This window comes from Nanorana parkeri, unplaced genomic scaffold, assembly GCF_000935625.1.
Source record: "Nanorana parkeri isolate BGI_ZX_2015 unplaced genomic scaffold, ASM93562v1 scaffold1638, whole genome shotgun sequence".
Taxonomy (NCBI): domain Eukaryota; kingdom Metazoa; phylum Chordata; class Amphibia; order Anura; family Dicroglossidae; genus Nanorana; species Nanorana parkeri.
This window is the reverse complement of record NW_017307906.1, coordinates 132,554-153,770: the sequence shown is the minus strand read 5'-3', so window position 1 is coordinate 153,770 and position 21,217 is coordinate 132,554. Positions and strand designations below refer to the sequence as shown.

At 42.4% G+C, this 21,217-nt stretch overlaps 1 protein-coding gene across 1 annotated transcript in view; it reads right to left on the bottom strand.

Annotated features, from left to right (window-relative positions):
* The window catches only part of LOC108799131 (chymotrypsin-like elastase family member 1), a 16,098-nt gene extending 1,195 nt beyond the window's left edge, over positions 1-14,903 (bottom strand). The window contains exons 1-7 of the mRNA XM_018570951.1: positions 14,864-14,903; positions 14,244-14,329; positions 8,886-8,986; positions 7,734-7,859; positions 4,587-4,723; positions 4,147-4,292; positions 3,907-4,056 (exon numbers count right to left, since the gene is read on the bottom strand). Coding sequence (XP_018426453.1) covers positions 3,907-4,056; positions 4,147-4,292; positions 4,587-4,723; positions 7,734-7,859; positions 8,886-8,986; positions 14,244-14,329; positions 14,864-14,903 — 786 coding nt within the window. The remainder of the gene's footprint in view (positions 1-3,906; positions 4,057-4,146; positions 4,293-4,586; positions 4,724-7,733; positions 7,860-8,885; positions 8,987-14,243; positions 14,330-14,863) is intronic.
* Between the last annotated feature and the right edge of the window lie 6,314 nt (positions 14,904-21,217).

Sequence of the window (21,217 nt, the reverse complement as noted above, 5' to 3'; positions counted from 1 at the left end):
GCACGCAATCTGTAAACTGGGCATGTTGGGTATCGTTTTACTCGTTGTAACCTCATCTTTTATATTTCATTTAAAAAATGGGTAATTTGTTGTGTTTTGGGGCATTTAATTAAATTTGTCACTAAATTTTGGGGTTTAATAAGGAGTTGCGCTAATATTGCGCAACATAAAAATTTTCAACTACCACCATTTTATTCTATAGGGTCTTGGCATTCAGAAAATATATAATGTTGGGGGGTTTTACGTCATTTTCAGGCCTAAAATGTGGAATATAACATGGGTGCAAAAATTGAAAAAAGGGCCTCAGTCATGAAGGGGTTAATATAGTTGTGGGGTCGGGCCTGGGGCTGACCTGGGAGGAAACTGAAGAAGGTTTATACATCCTGAAACTTTTTTTTTTTTTACTTTTACCACGTTTTGAGTCATATCTTATCAGTTAAGTAATAGAGGGGCTAAGGGGGACACCATTGGTGGGCTGCTTTTAGGGCATCAGTTGCCCCTAATCCAGCCCTGCACGGTAGTGTGTCATTTAAAATGCACTCAGTGGTGCACAGTTTACCATGCTTTGCTGCAAGGTGCAGTAAGACATGTTTTACAAAGTTATTAGAACGAAACTAATATGCAACCTTCTTGACATGTCAGGGGCCTGCACTTGAGGCCACCTATATTCAGAAACTTCACCGGTCTGGCTCTAAACAGACACATAATTAAGAAGTGGTCAGGGTCGAGTTTTATTTGGTTACAGTATGGCTTTAGAGCAGCCTAAGGATGAAGTTATGACTCAATGATGACTCATTGTGTCATCATGTCAAAGAGGAAGGTAGGAGCACACTATATTTCTGGCATATCAACAATTATTTCTCTGTGCTTGCAGTGTGTTTAAAGAGATAAGACATTGAGGAATATGTATGTATTGCAGAGATGTGATTTTTTTAAACTTTTGCTTTGACATATGCTTTTAGATTAGCACTGTGGCTTTGCACAACAGGGTCCTCGGTTAAATTTTTCCCAAGGGCACTATTTCCATGCTGTGTTCCCCACATACTTGCATGGGTTTTCTTTGGCTTTCGCTGTTACCTACTAAGCTTCAGAAATTCACAAGTTGATTGTTGATTTTCAAGACAATATTCACCATAGTGGATTGTTGTGTAACTGTATGATAGGAGAATGGAGATCACTGTATAAGATCCGTTGTGGAAAGGTGAATGTTTCTATTATACACTGAGTGGCCAGATTATTATGACCATCCCATCAGTACTTCGTTGGGCCACGAGATGACTTCGTTGGGCCGTCTCGTGACTCCACGAGATGTTGTAAGGTGATGCGAGGAATCTGACAATGCACTGTTGCCCTTCTGTTGTCTTATACCAGTCTTGCCACTCTCCGTTCTGCCCTAACATTGACTACTCGCTGACGGCCACAATTCACACGTTCAGACCCAGATTTTCGGCTGACAGTCCAGTCTTTAAACACTTTAACAACGGCTGCTCTTGAACATTTAACGAATTCTGCTGTTTTGCTGATACTCGCTCCATGGCTCCGAGCGCCAACAATCATCCCACGTTCAAAGGCTGTTAAATCGCGTTGTTTACCCATATCTTCAGAAAAAAATCACTTCTACTGTCGTGGTAAACAACCTGCTTCATTATTTATAATGGTCTGGCCCTCTAGCAACTTCAGCGCAAAATTATAGCTAATTTGCCTACAAACATCAGGTGGTCATAATAATCTGGACACTCAGTGTATGTTGTCTATAAACCATTGCAAAATATGTTGGAAATCATGAATAAATGAGAAAAATAGGTAAAAGCATGACTCCCAGGTGTAGGAGCTCCTTATCATGAGTTCCCAAAGCTGTAGATGCCAGGGAACTGATTGGATAATCACACCGTTTAGAGAGCTTTTCGACGTTCAAGAGAGTGTATAAAGAGTCCCGATTAACAGATAACAATTAAACCGAGAGGTGGGTAATTTTTTTGTTTTAACTTCTTAACTTCTCATAAACTGAGATGTCATTGTAAAAGCTGCCAGTGAAATCAAATGAAGACATTTAGCTACTTTAGGAAAACTGGAGCCATGTAGACATATTACTTTAGGAACCAATACACCCCCATGTTTAATTTCTATAAACAGGTTATGTGATTGTAGTTTATTTTGCTTGTGTGAACTTAGAAATCTAAGTTTGGTGATTTGTATGCATTATTTACCAAGCCTTGTATAAAACTGGACTAGACAGCAATCCTTGTGAGAAACAAACTTTATTCACATTTTTATGCAAAGATATTTCCATCGATACTAATACAATGGATTCCAAAAATCCCATCTGCCTTGCTTCCCATAGTCTTCCTTTAGATGTTCTGAAATAAAATGAAGCATACACATTTAAGTTAATCATAATTAGTTTTGCATTATTGGATTTAAAGTAGTCATGTACATCTTAGTTTTAGATGTTTGGGTCCTCAGTACTTCCTGGGGTTCCAGAATGTTAAAAATAGGGGCTCAGAGCTTAGCCCTTGACTATTGCTAACAACATAATATAATTTGCTTCTACAAGAAAACTAACCTCAGAAGGAATAAGTGGAGAACTCTCCCCTGGAAACGGCAATTACAATTTGGCCTCCCTAAAATGGCCACTGGTTGGAGCACACAGTCAGAGACGTTTTCTGTTGTTGCTACTTTTGAACCTTTTCCCCTGAGCAGAACCCACCTAGGATCATTGGCTTTGTTGCTCATTGTGTTCTGGGTAACCCGTAGCATCACACTTAGGCTCAAGCTTTCTCAAAATGGCTGTTAGAGCCCAAAATTATAGACAATCTCTGTTCATGCTGTAGTTCCACACAGAGTTTACCTTGGCAGCCAGATGACCTATTTTGCACCATTCCATTATGGCCACTTGCTGCATAGAGGAGAGAGGGACTGAAATGCTTCGTAATTAGACAGGTGGGGAGCATGCTGTAGTGATAGCCATGATAGAAAAATATGGCTAGTGTCCATGACAGATAAATCTAGAGCTGTATGGGTGTAATTCATATGCAACCAACTCCCTAATGACTGAAACTATTTTCTAGAATGGCTATCTCTGGATACTGCAAATTAAGTTTGCTAAAATTCAGTTTCGTATTTGTGTTTGGGGAGTGAAGAGTCACTTTTTTTAAACATTTGTTTTTTATGTTGTGATATATATCTTCAGCAGGGTGTACTGATAGCAACAGATGAATTCAGGTTTAGGTCATGTCGAGCTACTTAAACTGACCCCTGGGCTTACTGACCTGTAAGCTACTTAAACAAATCCGTGGGCTTACCTTACCTTGTAAAGTCTCCTTAGGGCCATGAAGCTAGCGTGTTCAGAGTACCCAAAAATCCTGGTGTCCTCTTATTGACACAGCTTCCTGGTTGATAACTGGCCTTCCTTCTCCTGCCTCTCATGCATTCTTTTTGGCCACTGAAGCTTTCCATCCAATAGCAAGTGGAGCATCAAGCTACTTACTTCTTTCTCTAGTATAAAAAGTTAATTATAACAGTAGGAGGAAGACCAGTTCCTACTGGCGCGAGCAAGTGGGAGAAACTGTGAACTAACTGGTTTAGTTCTTCACAGGCATGTTGCTATGTTAGGTAACTTTCTCTACCTGTATCTAACTAAATCCAAAATAATTGTTATGTGTGGACTAACTATAATCGCTTATGAAAGTAGAAATTGTAAAAAAAATGTAAAAGTCATTTTTTAATGTTACCAACTCATTTGGCTTAGTGTTAACTGCAACATTATGTTGACTGGGTTATTAATAGTTTATTAAGTGTGTTTGCATTCAGTTTTATGTATTAAAGCTCCCATTACATATCTATGCCAACTGTGAAGATGACAGTAGTCTAGCCCTGAATATATACTGATATGTATGGAATACTTACGCTGTTGATCCAGGAGATGTAGGCGGACACTCTAGTAAACACAGTGGGCTTGAGGTAAGCATTGCAACCAAGGGAGGATACAAAGCTAGCAATACCATGCACCTGGAACACTCCACTGACTGCGCAGTTCAGAGGTCCACCGGAATCACCCTATGAATATGATGTAAAAGTGATAAATATTACTTTATAAAGGAAAAAATAAATGAATAAAAAAAGATGACATAGAAACATAAAACTTACATTGCAACCAGCCTGAACTCCATTGCCACCAGCGCACACCATAGAGGTCTTCACAGTGCTGCCCCAGTAGGAGCTGGTAGAACAGGTTGCGTGGGCAACAACGGGCAGTGGAGCTTGCTGGAGAATGGAAGGCAGAGATCCGCCAGCTGTAGGTAAAAGCAAAACAAATTGTATTATTTACATGACTTTTAATAGATAATTAGTGCAGGGCCAAGCAGACTGGCAAAGTGGATGCTGCACTTGGCATGCATTGTAAGAGAACACATTTTATAAAGAATTCTAAAGTCTAAATGTTTGTCTAAATAGTAGGCCACACAAAAATATAAACTTGTTTTCTGATTCATCTTCAAAAATGTGCAATCTGATTGTTAGGTGCATTTTCTTATTTGGTATGTTTTAATATTAAATTGTTCACATGATTCTTTTACAAAAATACTTACTGGAGGTTCTTCCCCATCCAGTAATGGTGCAGTCGTAGTTGTTGGCCAATACAGCGCCATCAGCTGGCAGACTAGCCAGTTGAACAAAGCTATTCAGACTCGCGCTTGAAGCCAGATGGAGGATGGCAATATCAAAACTAAAAAGAGATCACATGATATAAAATAATTACCACATCCTTAAAAAGCAAACCAATGTATTTTTTATAGTATATAATATATACTGTGTATACAAAGGCACTTCCTGACATGTCAGTCGACATATGTGTGTTACATCTGGGCGATTTAAAATGTATTGGGGAAACCACACAAAAACCATGAGACAGAATCTGACAACACAAGTGTTTTATTCCTTTCAACCAAGGATGCACCAATACCGGTATTTTGTACCAAGTACGAGTACCGATAATTTTTTTCGGTACTCGCCGATACCAATTACCGAGTAACGGAAGTCCCATTCAGGAAGCCAGGTGGCGTGTAATAACTCACCACCTGGCTTCCTGATTAGCCGGGAAGCCGGGCAGCGTGTAAAGACTCGAGATGACGAGGGAGCATGAAGCCAGCTTCCCAGCCAATCAGAAAGCAGGGCGTTGCATCATTACACGGGGCCAGGTTTCCTGATTGGCCGGCCAGACTGCTCCAGCTTGGTACCCGAGGAAGGCCGCGTTCTCGCTGGAGAGGCCCCCGGGGGTGACAGGCTGCACATACTAAGGTAAGGTAACCTTACCTCACAAGGCCAGCTTCCTGATTGGCCAGCTTCCCGACCAATCAAGAAGCCGGGCAGCGCGTCATTACACGCTGCCCGGCTTCCTGATTGGCCGGGAAGTTGGCTCCATGCTTTCTCATCACAAGTGACGAGAGAGCATGGAGCCACTTCCCGGCCAATTGGGCTTCCTGGTACCAGAAGTACTCGTGCTAGGTATCGGAGCGAGTACGAGTACTCGCCCAAATACTCGGAGTCAGCACCGATATCGATACTAGTATCGGTATCGCTGCATCCCTACTTTCAACCACATAGAACTTCTTGTGGTAAGACATTTTATGGAGGCAGGTCATTCACTATGTCAACTGGTTGAAATGTATCATTTAACATGGGCCAGGCTCTCCAGCTGTCAAAACGAATAGCAGAGAGGTGAGTCACTGCTACCTCTCTGCTATCTTCAGCTGTCAGATACGGGATCGCTATTTAGCGAACCCGTATCTGAATGTAAAGGCTTCATTCTTTCATTAATGAAAGAAAGAAGCTTTTAAAAAAGCTTAACTATTTCATTAATGAATGTCTCAATAGTGAGGCATTAATTAATGACTGGAACTGCTGAGAATCAGCAGTTACCGGCATTACAGAGGCTAATATAACTCGGCACGTACAGTGTACGTGGCCAGTCATATAGCCACTTTGTGACGGGACGTACACTGTACGTCTCCCGTCACGAAGGGGTTAAAATAATAGACCACTTTCCCAAACTGCGTAGAGGTGGCGATTATATCTTATTGTTCAAAAAATAAATGTTTTGTATACACAATCTCAGCACACTCCCAGACGGTTAATTCGAATATACGATCTGTATGCTTTTGTATGAGATTTGTTTTTTAGGATAGCATTTTTTTTGCTAATTAGGCTTATTTTAACCATTTTAACGTTTAAACTATTTTAACCTTTTTTAGATTATCTGACATTTTGGATGGAATAGTTGATGTATACACGTTTTCCGTTTAGATGGGCTATGTTTGTAGATGTAGCTATGCTTACAAGTGTGATGTAATTTCCTGTCTGTTTGCTATATCTATGGAATGTAATAGTAATTAGCTTGTCAAAGAGCATGGTTTGCTGAAAACTGTTTCTGTTGTTACTCTGCTTACTTTGAAATGAGTGACTTGAGGTGTACTACAAACTGTACATTTGCATTTACATTTATATAGGAGAGTTGGAAACCCTCATGTTGCTTTTGCACTCTATTATTCCATTTGGAAGACACAAGTGCTGCTTCGACTGTGACTGATGTATTTCTATTGTCTAAGGTCAGTGGGGTATGCTGTTGTGTAGCGGTTTACATTTTTGGGAATTAACACAAATGTGACAATTGCAGTAAAAGGGCGAACAATATGGAGGCTCAGGTACAGTAAGTAAAAACCTAAAACCAACAGAAATTGGCACTTTCTTCTTTCAATTCTTTAAATGATCAGCACACAATGCACCTACACTGCTACTCCATATCTCTGCCAACTAATCTCAGGTCATTCTTTACAAATTGCAGCCTACACTCTTAACACACATAATACACTGAGGCAAAAGGTCTCTTTTTTCTGATTTTTTTACCAGATGTGAAAATTTACAGTCAGCTATTGTAAATTATTTGAACAACTGAGCACAACTCACCTACTTGACCCTGGCAGTCTCTTTGTAGCTGTATTTAATTTTCTAATGGAATGGTTGGTAATTTAACAGTCAATATCGACTTCTTCAGCTTGATGAATGAAACCTAATTGGCTGTTATGGGCAACAACTTCACACCTTCACAAGAATTTTTGCACAGCAGAGAAGTAAAGCAAAACCTTTTTTTGGCATTTCTTCTCTTTTGGACCATAGCAGTATATTTACTAATGTACTCCTGGTACTCAAAGCCAGCATATAATGGGCTGCTCCCTGCTGTTGACAGTGCAGAGCCACACTGCAGTTGGGAAGGATTCCAAAAAATAAGCTGACAGCTGGCTCTGCCTCTGTAGTGCCAGAATCAGCTGTGCTCACCCCTTCTTATGTCTGTCCCCCCAATGAGCACTGGAGGAACAGGGAGGAGAGGGGGAATCCCTGCGGGATTGGTGACTGACAGTTATTGCTCTCTGCAGGGAGGAGAAGGTGAACTAAGCAGCTAGCGGTTACATGATCCCTCAGCTGTCAGTATGTAGAGCAAGCGTGTGACATTCACCACACAATCATTGCAAATTAATAAATCACTGTCATTTAAAGCACCAGGAAGACACACCTGCAGTGAATATTTGGTGATTGTCACATTTACTGCTTAAATAATATACCCCAGAGTATTTTATACTTTTGGTTTTCTGTGTTGTATGCATTTGAAATATTTTTCATCAGTTCATTTATGATGATATCAAGATGATATGGAGAAATAGATAACCACAATATGTCTTTACCCAGCAGCCACGCTGTTAGGGTTCCAGCTGGCGTGCTTCCTGATGGTGGACACAGCGATGATCTGTTCAGTTCCTTCATTCACACTAAGGTTGTGATCACCAAGCGCCACACGGAAGGAGACAACTCTGTAGAAGGGAAATAAAGAATGCTACTTGTATGTGTATGCATATGTTAAATGAGAAATGAGAAAAAAACATAGCTATCATTGATGATGGTCAGTGTTTGCCCATGTTCTTATTATGTTAATATAGTAGTTTTCTTATTTCTTAGTTCCAAGAAATTCAAGAAACATAGTGTTCCTATTATTACAAGGATGTAGAAGTCCCAATATATCCAAAATAATATCTAGCCTTTCTAAAATAAGCCATGTCCTCCTAGCTTTAATAGTAAAGTTCATGCAAATGCTCATTTGGTATATGTATTACAGATTCTCCATATATTACCCATGGTATTGGCAATTCTGGTAAAAATCTAATTAGTGCGAAATTAGCTTCGGTTATCATCTGTTTGCACAAATCTCTTTAAGGGAAATGTTGGAAATGTAGGGGCTGACATTGCTGACCTTCTGATGAAAATGGTAGGTGTATGGCTGTAAAGATGACTATATACTTTTTGAGTCACTGACCCAGAACAAGCATGAATCCAATGTGGATACAGCAAAGTCAGAGTTAAGGCAAAACTCCTGATCTGCATTCTTGTTACAGGTCAAAGTATTGAATCCACTGAAACAGCATACAAACAAGGCAACTATCATTTTCAGTAAAAGAGGACAGCGATGACTAGTGATTAGACTGGGCTTGTCCCAAGCCTGCTGAAAACTCTGACCGCCACCCCCTCTGGACCCAGTCAATTGCAGGGAGGCGCATTTCCTGCTGCGCAGCTATACGTCACACTGATTGGGTCAGAAGGAGAGGGTGGCAGCCAGAGTTTCAAACATGCTTGGGGCGAACCAAGCCCAGCCTCATCTCTAGCACTGACAATGTGTATTTTACTCAGCATAGGCTTCCATCAAATTTTGTATTCCCATTGTGGTTTTGTGACCCTTGATCCCCTGTGCTTTTGGCAACTGCCCTTGTTAACTCTACCTCCCCCCTTTTTAAAATTTACATTACAAAAAAAAAGAGCATTTCTCTCTATGTATGCCTTGTTACCTGTCCACACAGTGAGCAGCAGTCAGGACACGGTTAGCACGGATCAGGGAACCTCCGCAGGTGTGGTACCAGCTGCTGCCAGACAGGTACTGCAGAGAGATCTGGATAAAGAAAACATGCCATTATAATAAAAAATCTGTTGAAATTAATTATTCTTAGAATTAGGCTCGCTATTCACCAGTAGAATTTTGTTCTAAAAAAACCCCTTTGATTTTTTAATCGTTAATAAGGTTAAATCAATGATCAATTTTAACCGTACTGATGAAAAATCATAGGAGCAGAAATATTTTTCTCAAACGAAATTCTAACAGTAATTGTGGTTTTAATTGGAGAAACTCCATTCATTTCCAAAATCAAATGTTAACATCAAACAAAATTTTCGAATGAGATTCTTAAAGTCTCTGATGGCATTATCGAATGTTCTGATGAGGTTTTTGTATGAAAGTTCAATTGAAAATTGTATTTAATGTTACAGTGCAGCAATGTTTTGCTTATCAACATCTTTCCATTATGGCATCCTTTAAATAGATATTGCTAATATATATACAAGTATGTGATATAATGGATGATAATACAAACATGAAATGATGTGTATGCTGTACATACTTCCATCAGCAATTGAGAAATATGTAAATACACACACACACACACACACACAAATAATACGCCTGTGGCATCTGTTGCAAACATTCTGTTTTACGTCTTATATCAGAACATGTACTTTTCTTCCACCTTAAATTTCAATGATGCTTTTAAAGGATGAATTGGTTTTTCATCCCTGTGACCTAGCCTAATCTTACCAGATATTTTTCTTGAGTATGTTAATTATATTACCAGTTTGAATTTTGATAAAAAATATGCATATAGCTACAGCTAACGGTTCCTTTTACTATTAATTGTATGAGATATGCCCTCCATTCTCCCTTTACAGCATTGCCGGTCAGAGGGAAATCTCCCTCTGACCGGAAGTTCTGGTATCGGGGGTAAGTATCGGAGCATTTGGGCGAGGGCGAGTACTCGCCCAAATACTTGGTATCGGCACCGATACTACAGTAGTATCGGTATCGGTATATCCCTAGCAAGTACCCTATGTTTGGCTCCTCTCCCCCTGACACCACTCTTCCCGGCTGTTAAAATGACAGCTGGGAATTGTTATGTATTACATAGCATGAGCGGCTGTCAAAATACAGTTGCTTCTGTGTAAAATGACACTTGCAGATAGTCTGTAAGTGTCCTTGAGTAATACAGTGTAACAATGTGTTGAATTATAGAATATGAGTACTGTGTTTCAGTAAAACTACTTTTTTCTAAAACTAACACTAGTCAAATCAGAAAAAAAATGCATTTTTACATCTTTTGTCTATAGATCAAAAATAAAATAATTCTTGAAAGACAATGTTGCGAGGACTCTTGGACTCTTGGAATCATAAAAATTAACACTTACAGTGGGGCAATCATCGCACTGCAAGGATTAACTGCTGGTTTAGGCCTAGGGGGCTGATCCTCGTTCTCGCCTGGCTGCTAGACCTGTCTAGCCTCTCCTTTCCTGGTCTCCAACGGTCGAGGACCCGTGAGGTCATCACATCTAATGCAGGTCCATTAGACATGAAGACACCAAGGGACATACCAGCTGGAGTGGAGAGGGAGCAAGGTGAGCAGTCACTGCCGCAGTACTGAAGATCAGTTGAGTATATCTTCTTTATTTTAGCCCATAGACCAAAATGAGCACTTAACCCTTTTGCAGCTTCAATTCTTCCTGAGTTACTGACCTAGAACAACTATGCATATATAAACAGTCATGAATACTTGTTCTTGATTAATAAACCAAGAAATGCTCACCGACTGCTACTGCTGAACTCTCCTTCTAAAAATACTAGTTGGCTGAGATGGTTATCTAGTGGCTTCGGTACTTTGACTCGCTAGCTGTATGCAGTTCAGGTCTGCTAATTTCACTGCCTGCCTGCTGGTTCCGAATCGGTGGCTCCAAAGATGTTGAAGCCATTGGATCTGCAAGACAGGCAGGCAAATAGCAATTTCAAAGGAAGTTAACCAATTGCAACCTCTGTATTCCTCTCAGCATAGGTATCTGATCTCTATCCAGCACTCCCTGACTAGAGCTAAAAAGTGCTTTAAAGTAGATGTAAATCATAACTGAGTGACATTCAGTTTGCTATTGCACTGTGTATAATAAACAATAGTGTTTTTAAGAATAAAATCCCAACAGTTTTTTCACTTTTTTCCATGCTTTGTTGCATTTTAGTGCTTCTGATCTGCCGCAGCCTCTTTGGAGCTACTTCCTGTCTACAAGCATGTGCTCCAGCGATGGCTGCATAACATTTGTCAGGACAGATCACCAGGTGGTGACAACAGTGGGGCATGGCTGTGTATGTGTGTTGAAAGCCAATGTGACAGGGTGACAATGCAAGAACACAACTAGGGGACAGCGAGAGAGTATTGTCACCCTGTAACGGGATGGTTAAATACAGGGGCGTCCCGAGGCTGGGTGACACCCGGAGCGGTGTCCGAGTGTCACCCTGCCGAGACGTCACTGCGCATTTGCGTGACGTCACCACGCGTGTGCGAGATGACGTCATCGCGCATGCGCGGCAGTATTCTGATACCTGCGGCGGCCATCTTGGTGATGGACGCCGGCAGAAAGAGGAGGGGACAGTCACCCGGCGGGATAAGGTATGCAGCTGGGTCCCCTCCTCTCTCCTGATACTGTCGGGCGTTCGGTCCATGACCAAGTGCCCGACTTTTCAGAGGGGGGTGACACCAAAATGACTGTAAGTCATTTTGGTGTCACCCCTCCAATGGTGTCACCCGGGTGCGGGGCCGCACCCCCCCCCGCACCCCCCTTGTGACGCCACTGTTAAATAGGTGCAGGATCACCAAGTATTATGTTAATAAAAGCTGCAGATTTAAACATATTAAAAATAACTTTTGAAATGACCTGTTAAAGCTTATATGATATTTAAAAGATTAAGTTTAAATCTACTTTAAAGACTACTTGAAGCATATAAAATGTTTGTACAAGCCTGCAGATACTGATGCTGAATTCTTTCAGAATAGAGTGTATCATTAAAACATGCTGTATATTTAGGGCCTCTGTATACAGTAAGAAATAACATACTCTTTACACTTATAGTGTATCTAAAGCCAAAAGAAAAAATGTAATATATTGCAGTTTGCCAATTCTTAAAGGATAAGTGCAGAGCCGTAACTACAGATCACAGCCCCCCCATAGAAAAAATGTGATGGGGCCCCTCTGATGACCTCTCTTTGAACTGTGGTTAACGATTCCAAGATCCCAAAACCTCCTCTTGTGTATCTTAATTTGTCTTTACACTGTAGACTTTACAGTGGATTAGAGTTGTCATCAATTGCCACCACTCCAACCCTTAATCATACAGTACTGTATTATCTTCACATGTTCTTAATTTGCCTCAGCAACCTAATGGGGCCCCATTCCACCCCCGCGGCCCCTTAGCAGCCGCTTGGGCTGCTATGCCTATAGTAACGCCACTGTATAAGTACCTTTTGTCCTTTAACCCGAGCTAAAAGATCACACACTTCCCCTCAGCAGATCTGTACTCATTGAGATGCAACAGACACAGTACTTCTATCGTTTACTTCCAGCACTGCAATGCTCTCTCTGCTGGCCACACCTGCACATTAGAATTGTATGGGGCCACCTGCCAGCAGGGAGATGGATGTGGCCAAGAGAAGGAGACTTGCAGCGCTAAATGTCAATAAACAGCGGAGCAGTGGCCCTTGGATCTCTGTAAGTATAGGTCTGCAGACAGTAGGGGTGGGTCTGTTTAGGTCAGGGGAGGGGAGCAATAAAATAAATAAGTGCACGTTGTCTGTAAGTAGACTTATTCTTTAAATGTAGTGGCTGCACTAGGGGTTTTTCCAAGCTTTTTTCCTTTATTTTCTTCTGGTGAAAAGGAATCTGCGGCCAGGGCATTGTTTTGGGTAGCTGTGGGTCAGGGAATGCCTAGACAGCAGCTTTTTGGGCCTGGAAGGGGATGTGTCACTGACAGTTTTTTTGGGGCTTGAGTAAACTTGGGCAAACTTAGTTTGTAGCAAGCCTATGCCCATTCCTAGTAAGCAACCCTGTCAGAGTAAATTGTTTGTCTCAAACCTTTAACTTGCACTTGTGCTGGACAGCTCGGTCTGGCTGGATCATCAGGTGAAAATAAAGGAAAAAAAGACTAAAACAAATTATGCAGCCGATGCATTTAAAGATTGGTAAGCTGCATTATATTACATTTTTGTTTTTGGGTTTAGATAACCTTTAATTATGACTGATAAATGGATTCACATTGGAGTTTAGTGACCTTTACAAATAAACATTCTATCACCTCATACATGCAGTCTGAGGTGAATACTAACATAACTGTACAGTAGTGAGTAAATGATTCCAACTACTTAAGTAACCATGTTTCCAATAATTTCTATTACATGTCACATGGGGCTGCATTTATCAAACTTCTACCCCCTGATGGTGCTAGTGAGTATAGGAATTTCCAACTCATCAGCACCATCTAGGGGTGCCAGTGCCATCCTAACAGCATAGCCAGGAAGAACCTTTATAAATGAAGCCCATAATGTTGTCAGCTCTTCTGGATATGTATGGACTGATTGCACATGTAGCATAACAGCCAATCTAAAGGTTAATGATGAACAGTCTGTATAATGCATGAAATCTGCCTAGCTAACCGGAATAATGCAAACAAAGTAGAATACAAGATGCTGCATATTATGCCTATTGGATTGACCTTTAACATGCACTCAGGCTGTCTACTCTTTTCTGAAGACAGTTACCTAATTATAATGATTACATAATTTGGAAAGAATTTAGTGATGTGCACTAGAAGAAAGGGCAAAGCCCAGATTTTGTTTTAATAAATTAGGACATGTGCTCATCTGTAGCCAGCCTAAGGTTGGCTATTTTTGGGCAGTTTTTTTCACAAGAGAAGCAAGCAATAAGTGATCTGCTTGTGTTTGTTCTGGTGCCTGTCTCAGTGTTTCTCTGCCGTTGGCAGTACAGAAAAAGTATTCCTTGGGACAAAATATGGTGGAAAATATCTAAAAAGAAAAACAACTGGGGCTCCCAGTTACTTCACCCTAATACAGTCTGTTCATCATAAGCATTGCTCAAACAAGCCACATTGCTCACAGATATCCGACTCCATGTATGGCAGTAATTATGTACATAATTAAAGAAACAGGGGAACACATACATTAATGCAATCCACCATGCTAGACAGCAGTGGAATCAACTAGTGACATCAAAAATATAGAAAATGAAACGTCCTGGGCAATTTTGATCTCCCAAGACTTGGGACTTACCTGCCAGGGCCAGGAATTTGCAGCAGCATTTGAACCTCCTACAACTCTTGTAGTGTCCTCAATGAATCGGGGGTCAGCACAGTGTCCTGTGGGAAGAAAAAGAGGGCTTCATACAGTTAGATAATTACAGATTCTCCAGGTTTATCACTAGTTGGGGATGGGTAGATTGTTGTGTGGTAGACAATCAGAGTAGCCAATGAGACAGTATGTAAAAATCAAGGTAGGCAACAAAACATTTCACTAGATGTATACAATATTGGATGGTGTAAAGCTTGTCTAAACACAAAAACAATAGATATGCAAAAAGAGCATATTCTGCTCTTTAGAGAGCAGTTCAGTCTTCTGAGCTAACTATTGGCCGGACCTGCTAGCTCTCTGCTCAGGGATAGCAGTGGGGGTCTAGGTGAGCAATCCTTCATGAGGAAGGATTTTTTTTTTTAAACATAATTATAGAAAATCAGTGCAGTTCAAGTGAATATTACTGACTGTACTGATACCCAAATCAGATTACATAACTGCAACATGTGTGGACAGTATGATTCCTGGCCTGCCTGATGTTAAAGAAAGGCTATGAGAGCTCTGGTGGCTGTCAACACATATTTGGCAATGAAAGAGCTTACCACAAAGGACAAGAGCGGCAAGCACTAGCAGTCTAAGCATTGTGAACTGGTTGTCCAACTACGTTTAGTAACCCTGTGCTGGTGCACTGGTGTTTTATAGTCTGGCCACCAGCGCTGGGAAACATTCCACATGTAACTTGTTTGTTTTTCAGTTTGTGGAAAATTATTATTACCGGTATAAGAAGGACAAAGCGGATAATTTTAGACATTTAAAGAGTAAAGTTCATTACTGTTTTCCTAAAGCCTAAATACAACTAATAGGAGGCAGGTTGTGTCTGCAATGCACCTTATTTAGAAATGCAGAGTTTAATATATACAAAATGTCACTGTTTATTTTGCCTACATGCTTTTAGTCAATGTAACAAATATATTATACATGTCCTGTAATGCGAAAAAGTCCTTTTTCTAGTATTTCCTTCTTTGGCTTTAGTCCTTTAAGAAATTGTGCCCTCACTGCATGATTAACCGCTACATTTTTAAAATCCCAATAACTTTCTGTTAAAACTTTCTTAAATCATTCTTACAATGAAGCATTATGAAAAAACCCGTCCATTCAAGGTTTTCCACTAGGATCCCACCATCATAAGCTTGCTTTTTATGTGGATTACCTCCTTTTATATATTTCCATCTCTACTGATAGCATCCCCAACATCCTCCAAGAGTTTGCTTGTGAAATGGCAAAATTACCCCATTTGTCTGCTTCTGGTATACACATAGTTAATGTTTGAATAAGAGAAAATTGTGTTTTCTACAGAAACTAGTTTAGTTGTTTCCAAAATGATAATAACTTTTCTTTATCTTTGTGTAAAAGAAACATATAGCATTGAAGGTGTTCAGCTCATTTCCTTCTTTGTAGTTCCTCTATGGTCCATATTATTATAATTAGTTTTCTATACATGTATGTCTTTCCATTGGTTTATGCTCTGTCATCACTTTCACTGACCCCTTTCACTGTCCATATGATCTTTTGTTTTAACAATAAACCCTTTAATATAGAGTGGATACACAATTTGGTGTGATTCTTTATTCCCAAGTACTTGTCTGAGGCTGGTAGCACGATCAAATCCCGGGGAACGCTAAAATTGGAACCCTAACAGCTTGATTTGGTGATCTTAGTAATTTCAAAGGGAATACCTCTAAATCTGACTTTTTAAATATTTCCCTACCTTCAGATGTCTTAAAACGTCTCCAGACTGTGTTTTCGTTTCATTGGCAACCGAAAGCCATTCCCTACTTAGGTACTCTCATTGCTTCAGACCCCCATATGCTTTTTGACCTTAACTACAGAAAGCTGACTGATCGTATATTTTCAGATCTCTCCACTTGGCAGTCTCTCCCTCTCTCATGGCTGGGTAGAGTAAAGGTTCTTAAAATGGGCATTTTCCCCTGTCTCCTCTACCTCTTCCAGGTTGTACCCATTCCTCTTCCCACTTCCTTCTTTCATGGTTTACATTTGGCTTCTATAAAATTTATGTGAGGTTCCTCTGTTCCTAGAATAAACACCAAAATATAAATTGGACCTAAATCTGCTGGAGGCCTAGGCTTTCCTGACTTCAAACTTTATCACGGGGCAGAAGTTTTAGCTCATTTATTTGATTGGCTTTAACCTCCATCTGGCAATATAGGAACCCTATTGGAAGAAGATCTTTTTTACCTCTTGTCCTGTGAGTCCTCCCCTGGGTCGATCCTGCTTACCGACCATCTGTCTCTCCCTTCCCTTATCTCACTGAATCCCTTCTGTGAGAATGGGATGCTCTGTCCATCTCCTATGGCTTATCTCCAAGACCTGGACCTCTTACACCCATTCTGTCCAAGCCTCAGGCCTGTCTTCATGCACATTCTCGCATCTCGCAACTACAAGAGAGGCACGTACTTAATCCCTCCACAGGAGAACTCTCTTCTACATTAGTTCCTCAGGTGCAGTCTTCCAATTTTGTCGAAGCAAGCTGTACTGGCCCATCAACTTACCTCTTTTGAATGCTTGTGCACCTCCACACATAATCCCCTAGGAGTGGATCTGGTGACATATGCCCTATTGAGAGAGGCGGCCTGCCATGGTAAACCCTTGTTTGAGGCATTATGGGAATGTTCTCTGGGTAGATAGTTTTCTGAGGCAGACTGGACTAAGGCCTATATTCTTACACACTCAAAATATATTTCTAGCTATTTTCAGGAGAAAAAAATATAAACTTATTTCCAGATAGTACAAATGCCCAACTATACTTCACCCTATATTCCCATGCTCTCTGGAGGTCTGCTGGCGGTGCACTCAGTGCCGTGGAGTTTATATAAATATCTGGTGGAGTGGTGAGAAGATCCAACCATTCCTGCAGCAGTTATTTCAAGCATACAATAAAATGCAGGGGACTGATGTAAAGGCTACCCCGGAGGTGGCTCTCCTCTCCATGACCCCTGGTTACTTAAGGATATTTTGCATTTCTGTCAAATAGCGGCCTGCACCATGATTTCTAGACAGTGGAAATATCTACCTTTCCATCTCTTGCCTCATGGGCTGACATAATGAATGACTTGATGCACATGGAACACTTGGTGGCTGTGGATCTGGGCAGGACAGACCGATTTCTGTGTGTGTGGGGGGTATTGCTGGTCTTATTTTGCCCATCTAAGACTTTCTGGAATATGCTGGGGTCCTGAGGTGGGTCCTGATTTCATACCCTCACTTCAGGAGCAGATCACTTGCAAAGCCTAATGGCCCTTACAGCTCTGGTAACTTATCTATTGCTCTCTCTTTCCCCCTTCTTGCCTCCCCTAAATCTTTCTTTCTTTTCTTTCTCTCGCTATATCCTTCTCTTGCCCATGGGTATTTGCTTAGTCTGACTTGGGCAGCAGCCTAACTTTGCATACTGTATAATTGGTTTACTCCTTATTTACGCCACCATGTTTCATAATTTGTATGTGCCCTTATCCATCTCAGAGTTGCCCACACGGGTGGGGCATACCAAAGTTACTTTTTATGTTTGGATGTTGTATTTCCGCTAATTTCAAAAAAAATCCTTAAATCTTTTCAGGTGGCATCTTGCTTAGTCCCAGTTTTTTGGCTGATCAGATGATGGTGGCTTCCTATGGACTTTTTATGATCTCAGCTGTCTTCAGACTGGCATCTTCTTGAAATATGTTTGCTTGATTTCTTGTTCAGTAGAACCGAAGGGCTGCTGTACGGGCTATTCACTATAACCCGTACAGCTCCCGAACTTGGCCGAGTGGCTCAGTCGAGCCGAACTCGGCTGAGCCGCCCTGAAAACCAAAGCTGGTCGGCCGTCAGCCTGCTTCTGACATCTGGGCGGAGCCAGCCGTAAACTTGGCTGGCTCTGGCCACTTGCAGAGAGATCAGCGTCCCTGGTTAGCAGCTAACCAGGGACACTGATCTCCAGACAGCAAACTCTCCCAGGCGCTCCGGGAGTCTTCCGCTCCCGGCCGGCAAGGAGAGAAACACTGCTTTTTTTTTAGCCATGGGAATGCATTGCTAGATTCCTATTGGCTATTTCAATTTGCAATAGCCAATAGCAAACTAGCATTGCACCCGCCCTCTGCTGCAGTTCCCCATCAGGTCCCCACTACTGAGAGCAGCACAGGGCGGGTGCAATGCTAGTTTGCTATTGGCTATTGCAAATTGAAATAGCCAATAGGAATCTAGCAATGCATTCCCATGGCTAAAAAAAAAGCAGTGTTTCTCTCCTTGCCGGCCGGGAGCGGAAGACTCCCGGAGCGCCCGGCAGAGTTTTCTTTTTTCTTTTTTTTTTACGGCAGCAGAACTGCCGGCCAATAGAAAACTGTTGGGCGGAGCTAGCTGTCATTGCTAGCTCCGCTCAATCGTTTTCTATTTTTGTTTTTCTACTTTTTTAACTATTTTATTGTTCTGCTCGGTCCCACAGAGGAACCGAGCAGAACAGCCGAGCATTGGTCTATTCGGCTATTCACTGCAGTTCGGCATCTATAAGAATAGATCGAACAGCAGCGAGTAGCCTGTCGATCCAGATGTTGCTCCTTGCTGAGCATGTTCGGCCGACCCGAAGCCACGCGATGTACGGCTGATTTCAGCCGATATACAGCTGAAATCAGCCGTACCAGCCTGAAGTGAATAGCCGAACAGCGTTCGGCTCACTTCGCTTTAGGTCGCTCATTCACTCGGCTGCCTACGGCAGCTTAGTGAATAGACCCCAAAGTTTTCAACAGTTTATCACAGTTTTTCACACAGACTTGAGGGACTGCTCATCCAAGGCTCTGGGGCTTGCACCACGAACATAGAAACCAAAAGGGAACAGAGCGCCACCTCCGTGTGTAAAATCGTTTATTGCAATAAATAAAACAAGGGATAAAAGTACTCACAAACAAACGTTTTCATCCGGCATTAACAACAAACGAGAGGCCACACTGTCTGTTAACCCAACATGGTATCCCCCCGACTGTGGGGTAGAAAAAAGGGGCTTGCCCCTGAAACGCATCAATCTTGGCTAACTGCGGTTGGTGGACGGTGATGTGACCGGAGGATACCGTGTTACATAGTCGGGGGGATACCATGTTGGGTTAACAGACAGTGTGGCCTCTCATTGCTTAACTGGCAAGACTTTACGTCTATTGGGCTGTAATGCACCTGTGGGGCACAGGATGTGAATAAACAACAGAGGATGCAATCAGGGGTGGAACTACGCCAATGCAGGTGCACCTGGGCCTGAGCCTGGGGGGGGCCCAGCAGACCCAGGCACCAGACCAGTGGCAGGATAGGGCAAGAGATGGTGAGGGGGCCGGCTGCCGCCCACCCCGCTGGCCGTCCGGCAGTGAGGCTGGAGTGAGGCAGAGAAGCCTTCAGGCACATGTTCAGGCAGTGCTAGGGCCTCAGCCGGGAGGACCCAGCGAGCAGCTTCCTAATTACACAGCACGCCGCCTCTCCCTGCTACATGATGTTCCCGCCACGGGGAGGAGATGAGGTGATGATGTTATCTACTGTATGTGCCTTATTTCTGTGGCATTTTTTTTGTGGTCCTCTATAACTGATGGAATTATTCTGCATTTCTGTAGAGAGTATTGCTGGAAGTTGTAGTCTCCTATGGCCATTACCATTCTGCATTTCTGTAGAGAGTATTGCTGGGGGTTGTAGTCCTCTATACAGAAATGCATGAATAGTAACGTCAGGGTAGGCATTGTAAGAGCCGGTTCCTTAGGTCCGCCACTGGATGCAATGGTCGGATCTCGGTAAGTATGCATGTATGGGAGAAGGTGGTGTCAGTTATCTGGGCAAATACTGTAATCTTTATCCTTTAAAAGCATGATAGGGGAAAAACAATGTGGTGTCCCTTTCCTTTAAAGGAGAACTATGGGGTTAAGGCTTTTCCCCATAGTTCTCCTTAGTGTAACGGGAGGACACAAACTAGCGTCCTCCCGTCACCCTAAGCTCAGTGTATCGCGAGCTACAGCTCGCGGTATACTGAGACGCCAAAGTATACTGAGACGCCACAGTATACCGCGAGCTACTGCTCGCGGTATACTGAGACGCCGCAGCTGAAGCGGATCCCGACAATTAGGCAGAGCCAGCTGTACCCCGCCCCCTCTCCGTCCGATCAGCGCTGCAAAGCTGCACATGTACAGATTGAAATCTACTGTAAGTCAGCGCTGGCGGATCAGACCGTGGAGGGGGGAATCCAACCCTTCCCCTGTCACGGCAGAGAGCTGTGACAGGATCGAGAGGTGAGCGAACTCCGGTATGTGTTCGCTCACCTCCCGATCTACTGAGCCGACCTGTGACAGTCTCATTGTCACAGGTCGGCTAGAACTATGAGGTGAGTGAAAAGCACTCACCTTATAGTTCTCCTTTAACTAATCTTCTTGAATGTAACTGGGCGTGTATACATGTCCTGTTAATCCCGCCCCACTCGTGCGCGGCGTGCTCGAGCGGGAAAGACACATAATTGAAGAACCAGCAGCGATGCCTGTCAACATACAAGCTCTACAGCCGGTGGATCGCTTGTATGGGGTCCCGGTATGTGCGACCCCCATCCGCGGCTCCCCCCCCTCCCGATGTCACGCTAATCCCGGGCTCCGCTGTGCCAGGTGCGAGCCCGGGACCAGCATAGTACCACTCTGACAGCGGATTAGAGGGAGGTCTGGTCCCCTCTCCGCTGTCAGAATGCAGAAGTGGTGTATATTACATCACTTCCGCATTCTCGTGTCAAAAAAAAAATTGGAAAAAATGTAAAGTTTTCCCCCCAAGTTTTTTTAAGTTACACATGAAAAATAATTAAAAAAAAAACATTTTTTTTTTAAAAGTCCCCACCCCTACATACACACATGTAAACATGCGTCAGGTGCGCATATCTGCGAAAACTACGATTGCGCCCA